Source organism: Pelophylax lessonae, assembly GCF_965119305.1.
Source record: "Pelophylax lessonae genome assembly, chromosome: 5".
Classification (NCBI taxonomy): Eukaryota; Metazoa; Chordata; class Amphibia; order Anura; family Ranidae; genus Pelophylax; species Pelophylax lessonae.
Window position 1 is genome coordinate 414,689,136 of NC_138772.1, and position 16,729 is coordinate 414,705,864.

General features: G+C 40.3%; 1 protein-coding gene across 13 annotated transcripts in view; it reads left to right on the forward strand.

Annotated features, from left to right (window-relative positions):
* Positions 1 to 16,729, forward strand: part of DTNA (dystrobrevin alpha) — a 366,042-nt gene that overhangs the window by 255,583 nt on the left and 93,730 nt on the right. For all 13 annotated transcript variants that reach the window (XM_082258701.1, XM_082258699.1, XM_082258694.1 and 10 more), the window contains exons 8-9: positions 450 to 616; positions 3,244 to 3,368. In XM_082258701.1, coding sequence (XP_082114827.1) covers positions 450 to 616; positions 3,244 to 3,368 — 292 coding nt within the window. The remainder of the gene's footprint in view (positions 1 to 449; positions 617 to 3,243; positions 3,369 to 16,729) is intronic.

Genomic DNA, 16,729 nt, shown 5'->3' on the forward strand with positions numbered 1-16,729 from the left:
CACACCCCTGAACTCTGCACTTTGTATGCAACCACCCCCCCCCCACAAACTCTGCACGTAGCCCCCCCCTGAACTCTGCCCTCTGTACGTAATGCACTCCTGATGTTTAATGTCCCTTTAAGACCTTTCCACTCTTAAGTGAAATTTGACCTCACCCGGTATTTGATGCGGATTTTGGGGGGGGGGGGGTGGTTGAGTTTCTGCACCTATTTTCTGAGGGAAAAAGCCCTGTGCAAAGCAATAGGCACACAAGTTGAATTCTTTGCAGAATTTTTACCACTGTTTAACAAACATTCCAATCTAAAATTAGAGAAGAGTTCTTTAATCAGCTGACAGAGGTGAGACCAGAAATTTAGAATATATTTTATGATCATTTACTCGAATGATGTGTGTACAAATAGGACAAACATGCCTATTAACATATCTATACAATATCTTTTCTCTCTTAGTCTTCCACCCAGTTGAGTGTTCCTATTGCCACAGTGAGAGCATGATGGGTTTCCGCTATCGCTGCCAGCAGTGTCACAATTACCAGCTCTGTCAGGATTGCTTTTGGAGGGGACATGCCAGTGGTTCCCATAGCAACCAGCACCAAATGAAAGAGTACACATCATGGGTAAGAGAGGGCTCACATTATTCTGAGCTACGCCACAGAAGAGACACACAGGAGGGGATTAACCCAGAAAGATAGGGAAACCAACGCGCTATATATTTGGTGAGGGGAGATTATCGCTCCCGATAAATGATAATTTATCAACCAACTGGTGTTTGTGTACAGATAGATGATTAAGAGTGAGTATTTCACATATTTCACAGCGTATTTCGCTGTATTGAGTTTGCCTAAACGTGCGGTACTTCAAAAGCTAGAGCTAAAATTCAGTAGAAAGGAAACAAGATATTTTTGCCTTTTTGTTGGTACGTTGTTGTTTTATTGCTATTTAGCAGCTGAAAAGTAGAGTTGAAGCTTAGTATTGTAACATTACTGTCATGTTTAAAAAAAATCTTATTAGAGTCACCAAACATCTGAATGTGGTTTAAGAATGGAATATTTAGAAGACAATATGACTATAGCAAAGTCGAAAAGTTATAAAGTAATAACATAGAATTAAAATTAAAATTCTCAGTTTGGTACTTCTTATCACTAAATCTGGCAGATAACGTAGAAAGGGTTGCATTTTAATCAACTGTTTAATTTATTTACTTTACCCTGCATATTTTTTAATTTGGTGATCTACATCTCTTTCAAATAATGAACATTTTTCCTTTTTGTTGAAAGTAATTTTTTGAGAATCTCGTTTATTAACAACACTCATTTTAACTTCTTTAAAGTATTTGTTTTTTTCGTTTATGGGGCGCAATTCACTACAAGTGTGTGTATACCAGTGAAATGGTCAGCATTCACGTTTGTCAACGCACTCACAAGCTAATTTAAAAGCTACCTTTATTGCACTGGTAGCAGGGGTCTCCAGCAAAATTTGTGGTGACCATTTATTTTTAAACAAGAGAAAAACCATACTGAGATTGTACTGTGAAAACTATTCTTGCAATCATGTTATTAATCACTTCAGCTCCGGAGGGTTTTACCCCCTTCCTGACCATGCCATTTTTTGCGATCCAGCACTGCGTTGTTTAACTGACAATTGCGTGGTCATTCGACACAGTACCCAAATAAAATTGATGTCTTTTTTTCCCAACAAATAGAGCTTTGCTTTGGTGATGTGTGATCACCAATGCGTGTTTTATTTTTTGTGGTATAAACAAAAAAATACCCACAGTTTTGAAAAAAAAAATATATATATTTTTTGCTTTCTGCTGTAAAACACATCCAATAACAAAATGTAAAAAATCGAATTTCTTCATAAATTTAGGCCAATATGTATTCTGCTACATATTTTTGGTTAAAAAAAAATCTTAAGTGTATATTGATTGGTTTGCGCAAAAGATATAGCGTCTACAAACTATGGGATAGATTTATGGACTTTTTATTTTTTTTTACTAGTAATGGTGGCGATTAGTGATTTTTAGTGGGACTGCGACCTTGCTGCAGACAAATCTGACACTAAATGACACTTTTTGGGGACCAATGACCCCAATACAGTTATCCCTGCTAGAAAAAAAAATAATGCACTGTTACCATATAAAAAAAAAACTGTTAGAGAAGGGGTTAACACCAGGGGCTATCAAGGGGTTATTTGTGCTTCTAGGGAGTGCTTTCTAACTTTGGGGGGAGTGGATGCACTGGACAAAAAAGAGAGATCAGTGTTTGAGCTTAGCTGAAATGCAGGATCTCTCTTTTGCTCCCTGACAGAACAACAGCGGTCTGCCGTGTTTACATAGGCAGACTGCCATTATGCCTTTTCTCTGAATGATTACCCAGTTACAGCAGGAGTGGCGCTCCGGCGGATTGTGCACCAGATCGCGTGCACAAAACGCGTACATGTACGTGATTTTGCGCAGCCGGGCAGCCCTGCCGCAGTATATATGGGTTAGGCAATCCGGAAGTGGCTATAGAGGATCTGACAGTGCCCTGTTGGACTTGAGTGTTCCTTTATCTCTTTTCTCCTGCCTCCTTTTTTTTTTTCTCTACCTCCCCAACCCCCTCATGGGGCAGTTGTGTTGTGTGTGCATGTGTTTTTGTTTTGTTGTTTTCCCAGGAACCTGCTGGCTATGGGACTGCTCAAGGCAGGGTTGACCTGGCATCTTCCTCAATGGACTGTGAAGAGTTAGTCAGGAATACCTGACTGTTTTCGGCTATGGTTAATAGCTAGTCCTAACTGCCCTACATTTCATGCATGACACACTGTCCATGGTCCCTGTTTAGTGTATATTGTACTTTTATTTAGTTACTGTTTATAATTTTGAAAATGGTTGTGGCTTCTTGCGCCCCTTGGGGGTTTTAACTCCACAGACATGTTTGTGATCACACATTGAGACAAAATTGTGTATGATCCTTCATGGAATTCAATCCATTATTTTATGTTTCTCTGGACAACTTTCTTTTTTCCTAGATTTTTTAATGAAAAAAAATGTATTCTGGGGGAAAAAAAATTATTAAAGATGAACATTTGATAAAACAAAAACCCCCAAAAGCTAAGATCTTGAATGCACACGTGTTCAAAATGCGGGTGGAACCCACACATTGGAATCAAAGGGTGTCTGTCAGTGCCAATGGGCACAAACGTGTCCCCAGGACATTGCCATGGTTTCTCACTTCTTTATTTTTTTATCTTTTTTTCTTTGCAGAAATCTCCAGCAAAGAAGCTTACTAATGCACTTAGCAAGTCTTTAAGCTGTGCTTCCAGTCGCGAGCCTCTGCACCCAATGTTTCCTGATCAACCAGAGAAGCCTCTAAACCTGGCTCACATTGTGTGAGTATTACGCTTGTCAGCTCTGCAGATACCTTCCTTCCATTAAATGTTTTAGGTGAACTCCTGCACATTCTAAAAGTTTTAAAAAGTCAGGAACTAAGGTTTTCATTCAGGGGCAGCAGTTGTGTAGGTTGCTAAGCATTGTGTATGTGCTGTGCATTGTGTGTAGCCTTCACTGCTTGCCTGAAAACAGATTGCAACGAGCCTTTTGTATTATATCTTTTATGCTGCTGAGCTAAATGTTCACAGCAAGGTCACGAGTGAATAAAATCGGTTTGTTTTTACTGGCATTACACATTTCTATCTTTATTCTTTTGTGTTAGAGGGGTCTACGGCATAAACAAAATGCACCATTTTATTTTAGAGTACATAAAAACCATATGAACTGTGCTGGTGGATTCATTTTAAATTCAATATAATCAAGGTAAGCTATGAAATGTTGATTTACCAATAGATATGTTTAAAGATGAACTCCAGCCAACTAACTCTAGCAGACAAATGGTTGTGTTATTAGGGAATCATTGCATGCACCACCAGCTGACCTGCAGTTGTAGGAAGTGAACTGTGTGTCAAATTTGCGGTACTGCAATGCAGAACTGCAGTTTGTAATTGTTGGCTGCTATTCTTCTAGCAGATGTACGTTGTACATACACAGGAAAAAAAGCGACGTTTTTTGCAAGTTCATTTAAACAAAATAAGCACATGTTGTACAACGCAGAACGATAAGTATATACTTTAGCAGTTTGTTTTTATTTCACAGCAGTAGAACGGGATCCTGTTGAGCGATGTATACCATTATATCTATTGTATAACAACTTTAATAGAAATCAGAGCTAACACCCCACAGTAATGTGAATCAAATGTACAAAGTGGTTATTTTAAAAAATGATTACAGGTATTTTATTAGCATGGACAATTTATGCAGTGCTTTACATACTGGACTTACATACATTAGTCTCTGCCCTCAAGGAGCTTACAAATCTAAGGTCCCTATCTCTCTCTCACACACACACACACACACACACACACACACACACACATATACTATAACCAATTTTGATTAGAGACCGCCATATATACGCCTTTGGAATATATATGTAAGCACAGTGAGAACATGCAAACTCCATGACCGTAGAAAGCCACTGTTCTGCCCAGTAGAAGTGTCATGGTGGGACCACCTTGTGTTGTCTATTGCAAACCCTATAATGAAGTCTGGAAGCACCCCAGCATTAAGTTAACCCAGACCTTTGCTAACATCATGCCTGGTTGCGGACTGCCCTGATTGTTGTCTTCGACCTTCGCTTCCAGTTATGTCTTGGTGGGTGAAAGACTCGGTATTTGAGGTACAAGGTGCTTGTAGACTGCTTATGGGCTTCCTATCCTTGACCCTAAGCCCCCCCCCGTTTTTTTTTTTCTTTCTTGTAACCATCCCACTGTTTTTTGAGAGGAATGTTGTCCCACTCTTGCCTCAGCGTATGCATATACAGTACTTCAGCATTGATGGTGCCTTTGCAGATGTGTAATCTGCCCATTCCATAGGCACTAATGCACCCCCATACTATCAGGGATGCGGGCTTTTGAACTAAGCGCTGATAACAAGCAGGAAGGTCCCTCTCCTCTGTAGTCCAGGGGACTTGGCACCAATGGTTGCCAAAAATAATGTAAAATTTTGATTTTTCTGACCACAAGTTTTGCACTTTTCATTCATCCCACTGGTTAATCACAAAAAAAACTTCTATAAGCAGCAGATTAAAGCTGGGTATACGAGTCATACATGTCTTGGCACATGCTTGGATTATACATTGGGATCCATGGTTATCCTCTAATAATGCAGACATTGCAGGGATATACTGGGCTGCTTTCCAGTTATTGTGCGTTACCGTTAGCAACAGTGCCCAGTTATATTAAATATCTTGTAAATGGGAATGATGTTCATCTGGCAGAGCCTATAATTACCTTCAGTTACTGGGAAAATAGGGGATTTCCAGCGCCATAATTTTGAACTATATCAAGTTCCAGTTATTTTTGCATGGAACTGTTACTCCCAGCAATGGGGTAATATTGTGTACAGAAGGAAGTTTTGGGGTGAGTGAGGTCTGCACCATAGTGGAGTGTTCTTTGTGAACCCAATGTTGTCATTTTTTTTACTGGGTGATGAGAATGTGTATTGCAAATGGAATGAAGGAATTAAATATTTCAAAAATATATATATTTTTTTTTGTCCCTGGGGTGTATCCATAGTATGTGTCTCAGGAGGGAATGGGATCCACTGTCCACTGCACACATTGTGGGTGCACTACACACTGTGTACCAGCCCCTTACAATCCTCTGGGAGTTATTGTTCCAGCCAACCATTGACCATTATTGCTGGGGGGGAGGTGTATTGCTCCAGCCAACGACTGACCACCAATACTTACTACTTTAAGTTCTTTAATGTAGACAGAAAAAACATATGTAAATGAAGAGTTTCATGTTTTAAAAAATGGTTGTGCTAAATTGTTGTATTGATTCTGTTCTCCTTTAAGACCCTCCCACTGTTATCGCAATCTGCCTACACTCACCATTTAGCTCAAGGCACTGTGTACACTATTTTTCTGCAGATAGTAATTTTTGAGGAAAAAATGTTCATGTGTAGGTGGCTGGAGTTGTTATGAATAAGCATTTATTTGTGTGAAACACATCAACAGTTCGTTAGTCCTTTTGTGCTGTCTACCTGACAATGGAGAAATAAGACTTTTTTGCTTGGATTAAGTCCTGCTGTGGTGTGCGACCATTACTCCTTATTATTTTTTCTCAGTATACACAGTGGCAAGCACCTGCATGGGACTACAGCAATTATACTCACCTGAGCAGTGCACATCTTTGTTTGGAGGGGTGGCTGGAGTCTGACATGGCTCTCCCTTGCTGCAGCCAACTTATGATCTTGCATACAGAATCATTGCATTCAGAAAACTCCCCTGCTGCAGGGTTTTCAGTTCTAAAGATCGGTAAAATGCAAGTGTCAGCAGGAAGAACGTGTACATATGTAATGAGAAAATATGCCTACTCCAATGTACATACAAGGTTTTGCAGATGAGTCTTGGGCTTTCACTTCTTCCCCATGTCAAAGAATAACCATAGCTACAGTGCATATAAAAAGTCTACAGACTGTAACAATGCCAGGTTTTTGAAATGTAAAAAAATCAGACCAAGATAAATCACTTCTGATTTTTCCACCTTTAATGTGACCTATAAAATGAGCAATTTAGTTAATAACAAACTGAAATCTTTTAAGGGGAAAAAAAGTAAATTAAAAAATTACAATAATGTGGTTGCACAAATATGCCCACCTCGAATGAATACTTTGTTGAAGCAACTTTTGATTTTATGACACCATTCAGTCTTTTGGGATAGGAATCTATCTGCATGGCACATCTTGCCTTGGGAATCTTTGTCCACTCTTTTTTTGCAGAAGCGCTCCAAATCTTGTGTGGGCATCTCTTGTGCACAGCCCTCTTCAGGCCACCCTACAGATTTTCATATGGATTCAGGTCTGTGCTCTGGCCGGGCCGTTGCAAAACATTGAACTTGATGGTGAAGCCATTCTTTTGTTGATTTGGAGGTATGGTATTCTTTGGATTGTTATTGTGCTGAAAAATTGAATTCCTCTTCACCTTTAGATTTTTAGCAGAAGCCTGAAGGTTTTGTGCCAAAATTTACTGATATTTGGAACTATTCTTAAGTCCATCCACCTTGACTAAAACCCCAGATCCAGCTAAAGAAAAATACCCCAAATGCATAATGCTGCCACAACCATGCTTCACTTTGGGTATGTTTTTTTTGGTGATGTGCAGTTTTGGTTTTGCATCAAACATACTTTTTGGAATTAGGACCAAAACGTTTAAAGAGGAGTTCCACCCTAAAAATTAACTTTACAGCATCAGTTAGTAAAACAACCTGAAAAATAATTGGATAATTTAATATTTTTTTTTTGTTTCACTTACCTTGTTTTTAGTGGAAATTAACGTACCTTGCTCCTTATGCGGCCATGGCCCCCGACCTCACTTCCTCCTTTGCATTGCATCCTGGGAGATGAGCGTCATCCCAGGATGCAATGGGAATGGCCAGCCGCTACTCTCATTGCCGATCGCAATCTGCAGCGCATGCGCAAGATTGCGATCGGCATTCTGGGAGCCAGAAACCAGGAAGAAGGTCACAGTGGGGGACACAGCGGCTTCAGACGCCCACACCAGAGATGGCTGCGTGCTGCAATCAATTTTAAAGGTAAGATTTTATCTTTATTCGATTACTGTCCTGTACTGTAATGTGGGGTTAGTGTAATTGGGGTTAGCTTAGGATTAGGGGGGTATTTTTGGCTAAAAAATGTCTTTGTGGCGGAACTCCGCTTTAATCTTGGTCTCATCAGAATATAACGCATTTTCACACATGCTTTTGGCGGACTGTATGAAGGTTCTTGCAAAATATAGCTGGGCTTGTATGTTTGTCTTAGTAGGAAAAAGCTTCTGTTCTGCCACCCTACCTCACAGTCCAGTCATATGAAGAATACAGGAGTTCGTTGTCACATGCAGTACACAATCAGTACCTGCCAGAAATTCCTGCAGCGCCTTTAATGTTGCTGCAGGCCTCTTGGCATTCTTCCAGATTAGTTTTCTTCTTTTTTTTTTTTTTTAATCCATTTTGGAGTAATATGCAGTTCTTGCTAACGTCACTGTTGTTCAATATTTTCTTCACTTGTTGAGGACTACCTTCACTGTGTTCCATGGTATTTCTAGTGCCTTGGAAATTTTTGTCCCTTCTCCTGACTGATACTTTCCAACATTGAGATCCCTTTGATGCTTTGCATGTTCTTTGCGGACCATGACTTTTGCTGTAAGAGGCAACTGAGTAAATGTCAGAAAAAATCTTACTAGAACAGCTAAACTTTTTATGGGCTTAATCAGTCACTTTTATTGATGACAGGTGTGTACTGACTACTATTTAAGATCAGTTTGAATGGGATTGGGTAATTCTTCTATATTCCTAATTATAAGAGGGTGTGTACAACTTTGAGACCACATTTATTTTCGCCACTAAACAACAATTTCAGTTTGATTTTAATTGAATTGTACAAATTATAGGTCACAATAATGGTGGATTCACACTGATGCGGTGCGATTTTTGCAGTACGGTTTGTGCTTTTCAGATGCGGTTCTCACAGGCTGTAGAGCTTAAAACTGCATTGCTCCGCACCAAACTCACACAGGACCCTTTTTTTTTTTTTTTTTCAACCGCACAAGAATCGCACTGCATCTATGTGAACAGCCTTCATAGGAAGAAATGTTTTTTCACTCGACATGCGAATATCTGCGTTATACCAATCTGATGCAATTCTGGTGCCTTCCAGAAGTGTGAACTGCTACTCAAGGTGGAAAAAATTCTGAAGTGATTTATCTTGGTCTAATTTTACTCCATCTCATAAATCTGGCATTTGTAAAGGGGTATGCAGACTATTTATATGCACTGTATTTATGCATAATAAGAGTTTCTTTTGGAAGCTTGTTGTTTGAGTGTAGAAGTTGAAAAAGTGTAACTATTAAAAAGCTTTTTCATATTTATGTAAACTGAATGTGACTGCTTTGAGCGTAGTATTCATTCAGAGCTATAATGAGGTTTCTTTTATAAGGGAAAAACCAAAATATTCAGAGTGATGAACTCATGCCATTAGATGGCAAATGTCCCTTAAGCTCTACAGTTAAAAGGTTGCCAAGAAAGATCATTTATGATCACTATGCTCAATTTACAAAGCTTTAAAACCAGCATAATGCTGGCCATACCTTGATCAGTACTGCAGAACTGGTTAAATTCCAATCCGTCTATGGCCAGCTTCAAGTGGAAGTCTGGTCAAAACCTAACTAAGCTTAAACCTGCTCCCATCCCCATTCTAAGCTCTATGCTAACTATCCTGCAATGGGGAAAAAGTCTATACTTACCTGTTCTAAGGGCGCTCTGGTCTGGTCCTGTGATCACCCAGCAGCTGGCTTCAGGGGAGAGGAGAGAGCAGTGACAATGGCTGCAGTACCTGGGTAGTGACACCACCCAAAGGGTTACTATGGGGCATCCATTGTCGGCAGTACCTCCTCTGCCCTGAAGCTGGTGCTTCACATGACTTGACCGGATGTGCTCTTAAATATATTGCATATCTTTCCTTTACAGGGTAGTTAGTATAGAGCTTAGAACAGGGGTGGGAACAGGTTTAAGCTTAGGTTTTAACCAGGCTTCCACTTTACTGCTTTTTCTTTTCAGCCTCATGACTGTAGTTGTCAAATCTCATTAACTTTCATCTGAAATAACAATCAAATTTTATGATAAAAATAATTTTCCTGGTGTGTTTGCTTTGTGAATTGCGTTTATTGTGTCTGAAAATGTTGATGTTATTCATGTCATGATTTTGGTATATCAGAGAATGTTACATAGCAAGTCAGGTTGAAAGACACAGGCAGTATGTCCATCAAGTTCAAGCAGAAGAAGGCTCTGAAGATATGCATAGCCTTCATTATTCACAGTTTATGAAAAGGTGCCGTTTCTTATTAACTATTCCACCTCATATACTGCTGCATTTGGTTGATCTGCACTCCAGACTACAGAAACATCTTGCCAGATTTGGCACTGTTAACTATCATTGTTTCCAAATTTAAAAATACTTTAAAAGGAGCAACATTTCTAGCCATTTATGATGCAGCAACTGCAACTGGCGCCACCTTGTGCCACCTGGTTTTGCATCCCGACCATCTTAATGCTATATGAATGGAATAAAGAGGCCCTAGCAGAAAAGTCAGTCTTCTTCTTCTTTTTTTTTTGTTGTCACATATACAATAAATTTAATGCTAAACTAACTAAACATATGCACTTTCATGTGATGTGATCTTTTTTTTTTTTTCATGATGGGTGAAGGGGTGAGATCTAAAGACGTATCAGCGCCTCTTGTGTATTATTACACACTGTATAAAAACTATTAACATTGGCTGTTTCCTCTCATGTGTGTATGTAAAAAGACATCAGAAAGCTAAAAGATTTTTGTAACTGTAAGTTTGATTTTCAGTCTCCTAGTGACCTACAGTCCTTAAAGCCAAGAACACACGAATAAACAGACTTTGAACATATGACCAGTGCCTTTAAATTGCTCAGCTGACCAAACATGTCATTGTAGAGGAGAATGCTGGCACCAGGCTTGTCTTATGAAACATTTTATCTCCTGTAATTCACACATAATTCACAGCCATTACATGATTGCAGCTAGTCTCTGCCCTCTGAAAGCTTGCTTTTCATTTATGATCTTCATTACTTCATGTATTACTTTTCTATCAGTATGACCTTAACACGTGCAGTCGGGGCCTATGCTGTAATGGATTTTAGGGTTTCTTCAGTATCCATTTAAACCATATGTAGCAGAGAAATGGGTTGTAAATTCAGGATTGCTTACTTAAAAGCCTAACCTGCACTGTTGCAGAAATATCTACTGTCCAGGCTTAAATACCTTAGGAATGGCATGAGATTCATGTTCCTGTGCTACCAAACAGCTACTAAATGGAGCATGAACAAATTGATGAAGTTATTTGTATACCACATTATTATATTACACCGTATAAACCACCACTGTGATGGTTGTGTGTAAAGATTTCAAAGCCTGTACATAAAATAAAATATTTGGTTTTAAAGCTAAACTCCAGGCAGATTAAAAAAGGCACAAATCAATGGTAGTGATGAGCCGAACACCCCCCTGTTCGGTTCGCACAGAACATCTCGAACAGGGGAAATGTTCTTGTGAACATGCGAACTCCATTAAAGTCTATGGGACACGAACATGAAAAATCAAAAGTCCTAATTTTAAAGGCTTGCCCTGGGGGACATGAATCAATGCAAATTTTTTTTCTAAAACTATCGTTTTTACAGGAGAAGTGATTTTAATAATGCTTAAAGTGAAACGATAAAAATTAAAAATTCCTTTAAATATCATGCCTGGGGGCCCCCCTTAATATGCCTGTAAAGTGGCACATTTGTGCGATGTTTCTGGCCTGCTGCAGCAATACTGACATTACTAAAGAAAAAAATTTAATTTTAACTTGTTCACGGCTGTAATGTATTGTTGGCTCCCAGCAATACAGGTAATAAAAATGGCGTGGGGTCCCCCCCAAAATCCATACCAGACCCTTATCCGAGCACACAGCCTGGCTGGCCAAAATGGGGGTGGGGGTGAGCGAGCGCCCCCCTCTCCTGAACCGTACCAGGCTACATGCCCTCAACATGGGGAGGTGGGTGCTGTGGGGCAGAGGGGGCTGTGCCCCCCCACCCCAAAGCACCTTGCCCCCTATGTTGATGGGGACAGGGGTCTCTTCCCCACAAACCTGGGCTGTGGTTGTGGGGGTCTGTGGGGGGAGGCTTATCAGAATCTGGAAGCCCCCTTTAACAAGGGGACCCCCAGATCCTGGCCCCCCTATGTGAATGGATATCGGGTAGCACAATCCACTGCTCACGTGCAGTGAATAAATTGCTGTCAGTAATTTATTCACTGCACCTGAGCATTGCATTGTGGCTGCAGCCCCACTGCAAGGGGGAATTTTTATGTTTGTTGGAGTTCAGTTTTACATTTGTTTGAAGCAAGGTGCATGCTATTTTCACTAGGCTGAAGGGACATTAAGAATAGATGTATATAACGAGTAAATCTGGCTGTAGGATCAACATTATTTTATCAGATGTGTTCAGTTCTCATAAGTGGACAACCCATGACATTTGCATTGTTGTGTTTATCACAGATATGTCTCTCTAAGCCTGCATTCACACTTGACGTGGCACGTGACCATGTGCAAATTCGACATTCATTGTTAACCAGAGCCCAAATGTGGCAAACAAGACACGCAAATGCATAAAGCTTAAAAATACTTGAGCTTCTTTGCCACGTTGAAATGAATGGACTTCCCTATCCGTGAAGCAGTACAGTAGTGTGAATGGGGGCTAATAACGGGGGATGTTAAAAATTGTTTAGATTTTTTATACAACACATTTTCTTTTGCTTTACTAGATGTTCAACAGTTTTAGAGTTTGAAAGAATTCTCTTATTTGTAAAGTAGAGTCAAAAATATCTGGGAGTGTTTCAGTGATGAGGTTCTTTTTCTCTTTCGAGAAGGACAAAACATAGGTGCTGCCATCTTACAGTTGGACCACCCAATTATTTATCTAACATTATTATGGAAGATCAACAGGGGGAAAGTGACATTGTTATCTGAATTTGTAAAACTGAAACTTTGGAGGACATCTCTCTTATCTTGGCTCCTTGAAATTAATAAGTCATGGACATGTGATTTGGCCTATTATGCAAAAATTAAAATATGCTTTTTGGTTCATATGACCTTTAATGTTGCACTTTATGGTCTTTTTAATCACTTCAACTCCAGAAGGTCTTACCCCCTTAATGACCAGGCCATGTTTTGCGATTCGGCACTGCGTTACTTTAACAAAAAATTGCGCGCTTGTGCGACACTGTACCCAAATACAATTGATGTACTTTTTTTTTTCCCACAAATAAAGCTTTCTTTTGGTGGTATTTGATCACCTCTGCGGTTTAGATTTTGCGCTATAAACAAAAAAAGAGCAACAATTTTGAAAAAAAAACACTATTTTTTACATTCTGCTATAAAGCATTCCCAATAAAAAAAAAAAAAAATTAAAAAATCTAATTTTTTTTATCAGTTTAGGCCAATTTGTATACTGCTACATATGTTTGGTAAAAAAAAATTCCCAAAAAGCATATTTTAATTGGTTTGTGCAAAAGTTATAGCGTTTACAAACTACAGGATACATTTTTGGAATTCTTATTTATTTTTTTGTTTTTATTAGTAATGTCGGCGATCAGAGTTTTTTTAGTGGGACTGCGACATTGCAGCGGACAGATCGGGCCCCTAACTGACATTTTTGACACTTTTTGGGGACCAGTAACATTAATGTAGTAATCAGTGCTAAATAATATGCACTGTTACTGTATAAATGACACTGGCAGGGAAGGGGTTAACACTGGGGGTGATCAAAGGGGTTCATGTGTACCTAAATATGCTTACTAACTATGTGGGGGAATGGTTCTGTGACAGGCACAGAGAGATCAAAGTTTCAGCTTAGCTGAAACTTCTGATCTCTCCCTGCCTGTCTGACAGAAGACTCGCCTGCTTTGTTGACATAAGCAGGCGGGTCTTCTTTTAGTTTATGTGATGATTGTGGGAGGCCGGTGGCAATCACCGCAGCTCCTCCCGCAGCCCGCCTCCCACTCTCTCTAAACACAGCGGGAGCACGGCTTTGGTGGCACGCGCGCACCGCTGAGACCTCGTGCACAAAATCATGTAGTACTGCGTGATTTTGTGCAGGCAAACCACTGTGCCGCAGTATTACTACGGTGGGCAGTCGGCAAGAGGTTAAAAGTATACTTTAAAAGCTATTCGTTTAATTTTGTTTGTATGCTTTGGGTAAATCTTCTATCTGCAGGGTCACTATTTATATCCTTTTATATTCCAGGTAGTGGCACTGCAATATTTTATAGATATCCTTAACCACTTAAGCCCCGGAGGATTTGGCTGCTAAACGACCAGGGGATATTTTGCGATTCGGCACTGCGTGACTTTAATGGACAATTGCGCAGTCGTGCGACGCTGTACCTAAACGAATTTGACGTCCTTTTTTCCCACAAACAGAGCTTTCTTTTGGTGGTATTTGATCACCTGTGCGATTTTTTTGAAAACCCGCTATAAACAAAAAAAGAGCGTCAATTTTGCAAAAATAACAATATTTTTCACATTTTTTTATATGAAATTCCCCCCCAAAAAAAAGTAAAAATCAAAATTTTTTAACATTTTCGGCCAATTTGTTTTATGCTACCTATGTTTGGTAAAAAAAATTGCAAAAAGCGTATTTTGATTGGTTTGCGCAAAAGTTATTGCGTTTACTAACAAAGGGAAAGATTTTTGTCATTTTTGGTGTTTTTTTTAACGCAAAATGGCGGCGATCTGCAATTTTTTTTGCAACATTGCGGTGGACAGATCGGACCCTTGACTGACATTTTTGACACTTTTGGGGTTACCAGTGACATTTCTACAGTAATCAGTGCTATATATATGCACTGTTACTGTAAAAATACACTGGCAGTGAAGGGGTTAACTTTATTTGAGAGGGAGGGGCTGTGTGTGTCCTTAGGGGTGTGATTCTAACTGTGATTGGCTGTCTGTTGAGCTGTAGTTACACTGATCAACGGTCCTACATAGTAGAACCGTATGATCGGTGTCTCTACACAGGGGAGAATGACAGGCAGCTTGTTTACACAAGCTGCCTGACTTTCTCCCTCTCCCCCGCCGATCGCAGAGTGAGCGGCGGACATCGGGTCCGCCGGTCACACGCGCGGGGGGGGGTCCGTGACCGCGCAGGAGTGGGAGCGTGCCGGCACGCGCTCGCTCCCCAGAGCCTCACAGGCTAGTGACGTTTATTTACGTCACTTTGCCTGTGAGGGGCTGACCGCCGCAGTAAATCTACTTGCGGCGGTCGGCAAGTGGTTAAAATGCCTCACTGTTTCCACTTGTCTTTCTGTCATAGGTTTTCCATGAGAGAGTAATGGAGACGACCTGACAAACTTAATCATAAAAACAAAAGAGGTCAATAAGATTACTGTTCGCACCAGGGCCAGCCAAGAACAGATGGTTTAAAATAATTTGGGGCTTGTATACGATAAATGTGCCAACAAGAACTTTTCTTGTTGTCCATAGCATCCAACTGTCGTTTCTACAGTTAATGAATTGAAAATTAAGCATGAAGTATGAAAGTTCTTTTTTATAGTTAAAGTGGAACGAAAGACACACAAACTTTCCTTGGTTCCAACAGTCTGATGCCCGTATAGTGTCTCGCTGGCACCGGCATCTTCCCCCTGAACTCTTCTGGGTGCTGGTCTTTGGCTGTTTGGATTGGCTGGCACAGGATGACATCACTCCAGCGCATGCACAGAGCGCAGTTTTCCTGGCACGCAGGCAGCGTGCATATAGGCCTGCGACCTGCCCCCTATCTATCCATTAGAGTGCATGTGCTTCCACTGTGGAGACTCTCATAAATTTACAGGAGTTAGGACTGCAGTAAGCGTCTGATGCAACGTAGTTATATGAAGACCAGGTCCCAGTCAATGATTCATGGACCTGCTGACAAAATCCCCAAAATCAATGCCTGTAAATACCTTATCTTAGATCTCTTCTGGTCACGTGACCTCTTGTGATCTGGCAGCTGCGGGGCAAGTAGACAGACTCAGTCTGACATACTATTTGTGTTGCGATCCAGTGCCTTCTTAAGCTTTGGTTGTTTTTACTGAACAATAAACTGTGGCTTTTTAACTCTTAATTTTCCCTGTGTGGAGTGTTGTACATTCAGGATATATACATTTACATAGAATTTGCTGGATAGCCTTAACCAGAAGCGCTTCCTCTTTCCCCTGTTGCTATTCTACCATACAGGCCTGTATGGTGGAGTGATGCAGAGATGGTTTTTCTTTAGGAAGGTTCTCCTTTTTCCACAAAGAAATGCTGGAGCTCTGTCAGAGTGACCATTGGGTTCTTGGTCATCAATCGTTTAGTTTGGCCAGATGACCCGCTTTATGAAGAGTCCTGGTTCCATGGATAATGGAGGCCACTGTGCTCATTGGGACCTTCATTGCTGTATAATTTTTTCTGTACCCTTCCCCAGATCCGTGGCTCAATACAATCCTGTCTCAGAGGTCTGTAGACAATTCCTTGAACTTCTTTGCTTGGTTTGTGCTCTGACATGTACTGTTAACTGTGGGGCATTACAGGTCCCTCTCAAAAAATTAGCATATTGTGATAAAGTTCATTATTTTCTGTAATGTACTGATAAACATTAGACTTTCATATATTTTAGATTCATTACACACAATTGAAGTAGTGCAAGCCTTTTATTGTTTTAACATTGATGATTTTGGCATACAGCTCATGAAAACCCAAAATTCCTATCTCAAAAAATTAGCATATTTCATCCGACCAATAAAAGTGTTTTTAATACAAAAAAAGTCCACCTTCAAAAAATTATGTTCAGTTATGCACTCAATACTTGGTCGGGAATCCTTTCGCAGAAATGACTGCTTCAATGCGGCGTGGCATGGAGGCAATCAGCCTGTGGCACTGCTGAGGTGTTATGGAGGCCCAGGATGCTTCGATAGCGGCCTTGAGCTCATCCAGAGTGTTGGATCTTGCGTCTCTCAACTTTCTCTTCACAACATCCCACAGATTCTCTATGGGGTTCAGGTCAGGAGAGTTGGCAGGCCAATTGAGCACAGTAATACCATGGTCAGTAAA